The sequence below is a fragment of the Camelus ferus genome, chromosome 31 (genome assembly GCF_009834535.1).
Source record: "Camelus ferus isolate YT-003-E chromosome 31, BCGSAC_Cfer_1.0, whole genome shotgun sequence".
In the NCBI taxonomy this organism is placed as follows: Eukaryota; Metazoa; Chordata; class Mammalia; order Artiodactyla; family Camelidae; genus Camelus; species Camelus ferus.
In genome coordinates this window covers 19,211,545-19,220,434 of record NC_045726.1, presented here as the reverse complement: position 1 = coordinate 19,220,434, position 8,890 = coordinate 19,211,545, and the positions used below count along the sequence as shown (strand labels likewise).

The following is an 8,890-nucleotide window of genomic DNA, read 5'->3' as shown; positions in this document are numbered from 1 at the left end:
AAAACAAAAAACACCATTAAAAAGGGGGAAAAAGAAACTGAACTAAAAGAAAAACTTAAGCAAGACGACCTCATTCTAACTACATATTATTTCTCTTAGCTTAGTTAATTTCTAGTTTGTCCCAAGTTCATAACAGTTCTGTGCTAAAGTCATAGATTAGAAAAGTTTGAGAGTTTGCAACCACTGTTTCCTGTGTTGTCATTTCTTGTTCACCTCCCTTGTCTTGTTTCAGATGGTGTTTGTCATTTAGCATTTCTAAGTGTTTGCAGTGACAATTAACACGCTTTCTTTTGATGCGAAACACACCCACCCACAAGGCAGATGCTGGACAATGTGAGCTGTTTCACACACCCTGAAAGTGTGAGAGGGTTGCCAATTTCTGGAACTGTTTTACAATAAAGGTGGTTGAAGAGAAACAATCGTGTGCACATGACTTTATAGAGATACACGCGTCCTAAATCCCACACACAGGAAGGGAGAGGCCCCGAGGCTCAGCCCGGATTCCAGCTAGACCCCCTCCTGCAGGCGGTGCAGGTGGAGACCCCAGGATGAAGGCTGTGTCCTGCGCGGGGGCAGGAAGGAGGGGGGGCCGAGGCTGGGGGTCCAGGGGCTGCAACAGGGCCGGTGTCCCCACCCCCACCCGGGGCCTGGCGGGAGGAGGGGAGTGGGGTCCTCTGAGCCGGGGAGGGGCCTCTCAGGGGTCTGCGTGGAGCCCTGGGTGCTGGCCCAGGGGGGTCATCACAGAGATGGAGGAGGAGAACTGAGGGGCTGTGCTGGGCGGCTGCGGGGTCAGGGAAGAGGACTGAGAAGACGCAGAACATTCTGGTGACCCTGCTGCCCTCAGGCACCGAGTAAACCCTGGTGACAGCTCTGCAGGAGAGCCCTGTGGAATCTTTGGGAATAAGAGGGTGACTTCTGGGAAAGCCGCTTCCCTGAGGAGCCGAGCGTGGAGTCAGAGACGTGTATCTGGACTCCACGTGGTTCCTCCCCCCGAATCCTGGGGTCCCACCTCCCAGCTGCTCCCCCAGCAGGGACCCCCCGGGCAGGGGAAGGGGCTGGGGTGCAGGGGGAGGATCCCCGAGTGTGACGCAGTTGCCCCCTGAGCGCAGCCACTCAGATGTTCCCCGTGGGGACGCCAGGTGAACTAGGTTTCCTCCAGCGAGTGCACATCCGTGGGAGGAACAGACTCGGGGACACTGGTGCCCACGAGTGTGGTCTGGACACTCCCTGCCGGGCCCTGCGCGGCTCTCCGTCTGTGTCTGCAGCAGACTTGGTGGGCGGGAGGTCAGGGAGGGCTCCCTGGAGGAGGTGGCCCTGCGGAGGGGTAGGAGTTCCCACCAGCACTCTTCACCCGCTAAGGGGCCCGGGAGGCCCCTGGAGAACTTGCTACAGAGCAGATCCTGACGCCCAGGTTCTCGGCTGGTCTGACCGTCACTGGTCCAGGGGGTGATGCCCAAGCCGGGAACAGGCTGATTCACCAGGGTCCTTAGATGATCACGTGGGGAGGTCAAAGGGGCAGGGACGGGCTGTCTGGGGCTCAGCCAGGGCACAGCCTGGATGCGTGCAGGGCCTGGCGGGGCAGAGGGAGGACTTCTGAAGCCCACGGTGCCATGGTACTGGACCCCAGTACAGAACGGCCAATGGAAGCCTTGGACGTCACACTCTTGTTCTGAGGGCGAGAGGGGCCCTGGGAGCCGGGCCCCGGGCCGGCCACCTGTCGCCCGTGGCCGACGTCCCGTCGCAGAGCCAGCCCGCAGCAGTGGGAGGCTGCAGCGGCCTGGGGAAGTTTGGCCGCGTCCCAGCCCCACTGTGTCTTGTCACCCACATCTGAGCCGCATCCCCGTGTCTCTGCCCCAGCCCGTCCCCCTTCCCACGTCCCTCGCTGCCCCTCAGAGCAGAAATCTCTTCCCCCAGCTGCTTACACCAGGGCCGGCCTCTGCGGCCAGCGCCGTCTCCGCCCCCGGGCAGCGGGGGCACCGTGTCCCCTTAGTGGCTTCTGTGCCCCAACAGGCGGCGCAAAGCCAGACGCGGGGGAGGGACGGCGCGGCCCCGCCTGCCAGCGGGGCTCCCAGGCCGCACCTGCTGGTGCTGAGGCCCGAGGCCGTCCGTTCAGCTGGGCAGGCGCTCTGCGCTGGGGATTTAAGGTGAGTGAGGGTGTCCTGTGCTGCCGCCCTGGTGAGGCCACCAAGTGCCTCCCCCGCCTCCGTCTATGCTGGGGAAGGTCTGGGGGCCGCGGTCACGGGAGGTGCGTGGATCACAGCATAGCTCCACTGCTGATCATCCATGAACCCTGAGAGGCGGCTCAGCCCCCGGCTCCCCAGCGTGAGCCCTGCTGTGTCCCAGAGCCGCTGTCTGTGTCCATTCTGTTCCAGACGGTTTTCAAACACGCCTGCACGGTCTCACACGCGCCTCCCATCCAGGGCTGGGGTTTCCGTCGCAGGTCAGACGGCTGTAACTACACAACACAGACCGGGGGCTCAGCAGCGCTCACGGTCGCAGCTCTGGAGGCTGGAAGTCTGCGATCGAGGTGCCCGTGTGCTCGGGTCCTGCTGAGCGTCCTCTTCCTTGGCTTGCGGGTGCCACCGCCTTGCTGTGTGTTCACATGACAGAGCCGGTGAGGGGGGCAGCTGTCTGGCATCTCATAAGGGCCCTAATCCCACCATGAGGGCCCCACCCTCGCGACCTCGTTTAAACGTAATTATCCCCCAAAGGCCTCATCTCCTAACATCCTCACATTGGGAATCAGGGTGTCAACATACGGATTTTGGGGGGGACCCAACTCAGCCCCCGGCACCTTTGTCTTAGGCCTGTGGGGCTGCCTTGCTGATAAAATGTGGGGGTGCGTGACCTCCACAGCTGGCTCAGAAAAGGAGCCACGGCTTCTGATGGTTCCTCTTGCCACGCTCACTTCTGGCACACAGCCACCGTGCTCTGAGGACGCCCAGGCCACGTGGGACGTCCGCACGGAGACGCTCCAGCTGCCGCCCCACACGAGGTCCAGCTCGTGGGCCGTGTGAGGGGCAGTTTAGAGGGGACTCCAGCCCCAGCCCCCGTCTGACTGTGACCACGTGACAGAGTCCCAGGGAGCACCGCCTGGCTGAGTCCTGTCAACCCCGGGAACCCGGAGGGCTGGTTATAATAAATGTTCATTGTGGTTTATGTCACACAGCTGCAGGTGACCAGGACAGCAGTCCTCACCGGCTGCTTGTTCAGTTACTGCTGCATTAGGCACCTGACTTGAGTGCACAAAGTCTCATCGCCTCTGGGCTGCATTAGAACGAAGGGCCACAGCGTCCTGGCCGCCATCGCCACACATGCATTGAGCCTTGTGGTAGCAAGGTCCTGAAGCTCTTTGTCTGCAGAAGTGGTCCTCAGCCAGACCTGCATATTGGAATCACCTGGGAAGATTTTAACACGTCCCATGCCCCAGCAAACAGCCCAGACCGGTTCAATCAGAAGCTTTGGGAATGTGGCCCAAGAATTAAGACTTTTTAAAGCCCCTCAGGTGATGTCAACGTGCAACCCAGCTTCAGATCCATGGACACAGCCAGTGAGGATCCAGCCCAGCTCAGCACACAGCATCGTGACGCCAGCCGCCCCGGCCACACCCAGGAGGGCACGGCTCCTGTCCCTGGGGACGCAGGGCCCTGCGGACATGGGGGTACGTCAGCTCTCCACTCCTCACCTAGCTTATCCGTTACCCGAATGCCCTCCCCTCTCTTTTTATCAGGGCCCAGAGTCGAATCTCCCTCATGGAATGCCCCGATCATTGCAGGCATATGAATGTTCCCTTTCTGCTCAAAAAAAAACCAAAAAAACAAAAAAACCCAAAACACTTGAAAACCCAGCAGGTTAAAACAATAGACATTTATTATTTCATACCAATGTGTGGGTGGGGAGCTCAGGGGTGGCTTAGCTGGATGGGTCTGTCTTGGAGCCTCTGATGAAGGATCAGGGAGGTCTCATCCAAAGGCTTGACTGGGGCTGGGACCCACATGCAAGATGGTGCACGCAGGGGGCTGCCACATCACTGCTGGCTGTCGGCAGGAGGCCTGGGGCCCCTTCAATGGGGGCTTCCCTGCGGGGTGCTTGACCGTCCCTATGTCATGGTGTGTCGGCTTTTATGACGTGGCCTCAAGCCGCACACCAGCGGTTTGCACTGTCCTGTTGGATTTCCAGGTCAGGCTTCCTCATGGCAAGAGGCGCCCTGGGGCAGGGACATGAGATGGTGGGAGGACGCACTGGGGGCCAGCCTGGAGGCAGGGTATCACCCCTTGCCCCAAGCCCTTCCTCCTCCCACTCTGCACCCACAGTCCCCAGTCCTGGAGGGTCTACAGAAGCATCTGAAAAGCTTCTAAAAGGAATGACTCTCAGATGCCACCTGAGAGGTTTTGATCCAATCAGACTTCAAAAATCTGTGTTTTCAGGCTTCCAAAGCACCCCCCTTGATCACAGTGGGAACACACGGTCTGTGGGATTTTGGCTTTTGTTTGCCTGTCCGGGTGGGTGTCTTTTAGATTTTGTCCCCACTGGCCAGGCCACATGAGGAGGACCCTGTGGTCCAGGACGGGAGCCCTGTGTTGGTTCAGGAGCTGCCCGTCTGCACCTCGCCGCTTCTCTGGACGCCCCCTACTCCCAGGCTCCTGTGACTCCCACCCCAGTTGCACCACTCACTCAACTGATCACATTCATGGACACAGACCTTGGCCCCTGGTCCCTGGAGGAGAGTGGTTCTGAAGACGGGACAAGTGGCCTTGTGACTTCACGCAACCGTGCATGGCCCGTGACCACAGGAACGTGTGGGTGGGGGCAGAGGGGGCCTTTGAACACGTCTAACTCTGTCCATCTCGAGGACGCAAGGTCTGCAGGTCAGCCGGGCAGGTCGTTAGCTGTGCTGGACATGCTCCAGGCCCGCCCAGGTCCTGTCTGTATTTCACAGCACACGCTCTGCAGCCAGATTCCCCAGGTTCAAATCCCACCTCTTCTACTTACTGTCTTGCGATTTAGGGCAAATAATGACCGTTTCCGTGGCCCTGGCCCTGCGTATGGCAGCTGGCGGGAGTGTCTCTGGTCCCTGCTCGTCTTTTACTGTGCTGCCCCGGGGCACTGCGGGGACCGCGGCCCAGGCAGCTGTCGGTGCAGGAGCTCAGGGAGGGGCCCCGAGCCGAGCCTGTGGGGCTGGCCGGCCCTGAGAAGGGGGCGCTGGATTTGGGATTCACGAAGGAAGAGCTCCAGCAGGAACTCCAGGCTGTGTGGGGAAGAGGAGTGAATGAGGGTTCCTGGGGTTCTGACCTGACAACGGGGAAAGTCGGTGCCATTTGCTGAGATGGAACCTGCAAAGGGAGAGGAGGGGAGTTGGCTGAAGGGGCAGAACCCACAAAGGGGCCAGCAGGACCTCCCAGGCAGGGCCACTGCCTTCCCGCTTTTGCGCGTCTGTGAAACGGCTTGCTTCTAGGAAAACGAAACTTACCCCTAAGATTCCATTGGTTCCCCAAAGCTCACTCCTGATTGGTCCATTTCTAACACCTCATTTGCATACAGGGCAACCTTAACCGACACAGACGGGGCCCAGAGCTTGGAGTGGTAACTCCCCTGGGCCCGCCGGCGTCATGAGCCTGGCTTCTCCAACGCTCCGAGCATCGCTGGGTCTCTGGACAGGATTCAGGTTGCTGTCACAGGCAAGAGTTTTGCTTCGATTTAACCAACCTGGAGACCCTATCAGACATCTGAAGAAGCATCGAATGTTTGAATTTGGAACTCAGGGGAGCACGCTGGGGCTGGAAATAGGTGTTTAATAATCGTGAGTAAGGCCCTGGGACTGGTGAGATGACCTGGGGGCAACTACAGAGGGAAGGGAAAACTCAGCGTCGAGGGCAAGGAGCCGGGGTAAACCAGCGAAGCCAGAGGGAGAGGAGACACTTGCAGGAGAAAAGTCTGGCGCTGACACGAGAGGATGGGGTCCCGAGCGCACAGGGAGGGGCTGCCTCAGGAAGGAGCAAGTTCGGTTCACCAGCTGCCCCGGGAGGACAGGGGGCGGGTGGCCCCGGGCGCAGGGAGCTGAGCAGACGTGGCGGGGGGAGATCGCAGCCTCTGTGGACTCAGGGAGGTGGGAGGGGTGGCCTGGATGGAGAGTGAGGGGGTCGTGGGGCGTTCTGGCCGGGAGCGGCGAGAGAGAGCAAAGGGGCTCTGGAAGCGTGGCGGGATCCCCGAGCAGGGCCGCCCCCGGCATGGATGGCTATGAAGGGAGGGGTCAGCAGCAGTGACAGGAGCCGAGGTCACACAACTGGCAGGACAACGGGGCTCCCGCGCTGCCCGGCCCCCCACTCCCGGCGGGGTGGCTGCGCTGTGAAGCAGGAGTCAGCTGAGGCAGGGGACCTCCTCTGCTCCAGGACCCTCAGAGGGGAGCCCCAGGATGGGGGAACCATGCCGGGAACACGGGGCACATGAGCCCCGGGGGCATAAACACACGCTGCTGGGGACCAGCTGGCCTGGCCCCCACTCCTGGGGTCCAGGGAGGCCCCGTTCCAGCGCTCGTCCTGGGCGGCTGCTCTGCTGACGGACCCTCTGAAGAAGGCCCTCCCAGCCGGCCTCTGACGCGAGCCCTCGGGACTGGAAGGCCCTCGGCCCTGCACTGTAAGATGGTGAGGACAGTGACATCCAGGTGCCCCGGGTTCAGACGATTCCTGCCGCTTAGAAGTCGGTCAGGAGAGAGGTCCTCATCCATCTCCCTGAATATTCCGATTGGGTCGTATCTCAGCCTTAACCAACCACAGCGTCTGGAGGGATGGGGCGCTGGCGGGTCAGCCTTGTCCCAGACGAGGCCACGGCCTTCCGTTCTCGGCTCTGACAGCCTTACATCGAGTGCAGACGTCTCCATAAGAAGGAGGAGGCTTGGCTGGGGTGTGCGCGCGCGCGCGCGCGCACACACACACACACACACACACACACAGCAGAGCCCCAGGATCACAGCCCCTGCTCTCAGGACGATGGGACCTCTCTGCTCCCCGCCGCCGGGTTCACACACAGAGAGTCCCCGATGCCTCCGCTCAGAGCACAGCTCAGCTCTGGGGTTCATCCCCCGTGCACCCCACTTCTGGTATCTGTGCTGCCTTTGGGTTTTGACCAGCACCGTCACCAACCGTGGCCACACGGGAGGCTCGGGGACCCATGTGCAGCACGCTGGACTTGTGGCCGTGACCTCAGAGGCTTTCCCTCCCCACGAGCTGGCCTTCTGCCGATGCAGTTTTGATTTTCTGGCAGGTCTACCTGGATGTACCGTCTTCTTTTCGCTGTGGCCTGTTCCCCAGCATGTCCTCCCCACCTCAGATGCTGGCCCACCCAGCCACGTGAGCCCCCGGGTGAGGGGAGGCGGCGGGGACGTGGAGGGCAGCTGGCGTGGCTTGATTGCTTTGAAATCGTGTCCCTGACTTCATGGAAGTTGAGGAGAGGTTTTTGGCTTTTAAATATATTTTTGCTCTTTGGATGGAAACTCAAGCCCCCCACCCCCACCCCGGTGTTCGTAACCCTCCAAAAGAGGGCTGGCGTGATGCATGAATGGTATTTGTGGACGTAATTGTAAGACTGCTTGTTCCAAGTTCAACACGGCGATCACGGGAATGTGGCGACGTCGGATGACTGAGTGGTCATCTTTCAGCATCGATTCCGGGATGGGGGAGAGTCGACGTGAGCCTGTCAATCACGTGGAGGGAGAGTGATGCTGGGACCAGACACAGGGATCGAGGAGGGGCAGCGGGACAGGAATGAGGGTGGTGGTGTCTCCCCGGGGAGGGGGGTCATGTGGTCCAGGCTGTGCCCTCTGGGAGGCAGGCTGGGCCCGTGGTGGGGGGGTGGGCTCGGCAGTACAGGATTCTGAAGGCAGCACACCCCCCCCCCAAGTTAGTGCCCGGGGACCCGGGACAGCCAGGGGCCGTCTGCTGGCCCCAGCAGCTCGGGGGTCCTAAGAGGGTCTGGGCAGGCGCAGGGTGGCTGGAGGCCTGGACGGTGTTTGACAGCACGAGAGCCACCCTGGAGGCACCTTCAGGGGCACGTGGGCACATTTTGGAGCGTGCTGATTTCCAAAAAGAAATGCCCCTGCGACGTGGGCCAGACGCGTCTGACCATCCCGCTGGTCCTCCTCTGGTTTCCCTGCCTCGTCCTTCTGCTCTGGCAGCCAACTTTTGATGTTTCTGGCTTCCAAATTACCGCTCTGCTTCTGAAGCACTAGCTCAGTCTTTCCCAAGCGTGCCTCGTGGTGGGTTTGGGGCCGCGTATTTAGCCAAACTTCTCTGGGCTCCAAGTGTCACATGATGAACACGGAGTCTCACTCAGGTGCCCATCGGGGCGGGATGTCCCAGCTTCGGCTACGGGGGTCATCGCTGCCCAGGGCGGCCGTGAGCGAGAGCTTCCGAAGTGTTCACGTGAAGACCCCCCCCCCCCCAGTGAGAACAGGCAAAGGCCATTTCTTCAGAGCTGGCCGGAGCCCGGAGTCCCCCGTCGCCACCTACGTTCCATCAGAGACTCACAGGCAGGCAGAGCCGTGGGAGGCTCTACAGCGGAAGGAAGAGGAGGCTGCAGGAGCGCCTTGCCTGGAAGCTGTGCGAGTCGGGGGGCTGGAGGCGGCTCCTGGGGGCGTCCTGTGGGATATGTTAGAGGTACGTGCTTGATTTCCTCTGGTGGGTCCCGAGTTGGAAGGAGGGACAAAAGGGAAATGCCAGCCACTCATCGAGTCCTGGGCATTCAGGGCTGATTGCTCCAGGGGTTCTTGACTGGCGTTCTGGGTTGTTTCCAGAGACAGCAGCCTGCCTTCCTGCAGGGCTGTGGGTCAGAGGGAGCTTCCCCGGGCAGGCTGCTGCAGGTGGCGGGCAGGGCTCCGCTCTTGTGTATAGTCTGG

General features: G+C 60.8%; 1 protein-coding gene across 1 annotated transcript; it reads left to right on the top strand.

Moving 5' to 3' along the window:
- The first annotated feature begins 1,557 nt into the window (after nt 1–1,557).
- On the top strand, nt 1,558–2,571 carry LOC116660737 (translation initiation factor IF-2-like). The gene is made up of 2 exons (XM_032470845.1): nt 1,558–2,144; nt 2,373–2,571. The coding sequence occupies exons 1-2, from the start codon at nt 1,558–1,560 to the stop codon at nt 2,551–2,553; spliced, it is 768 nt and encodes a 255-aa protein (XP_032326736.1). The 3' UTR covers nt 2,554–2,571.
- The last annotated feature ends 6,319 nt before the right edge of the window (nt 2,572–8,890 follow it).

Coding starts and splice junctions, on each gene's coding strand:
- LOC116660737 (XM_032470845.1), top strand. CDS start 1,558: ATGCGTGCAGGGCCTGGCGGGGCAGAGGGAGGACTTCTGAAGCCCACG. Junction 2,145..2,372: donor CTCTGCGCTGGGGATTTAAG/GTGAGTGAGGGT, acceptor ATTCTGTTCCAG/ACGGTTTTCAAACACGCCTG.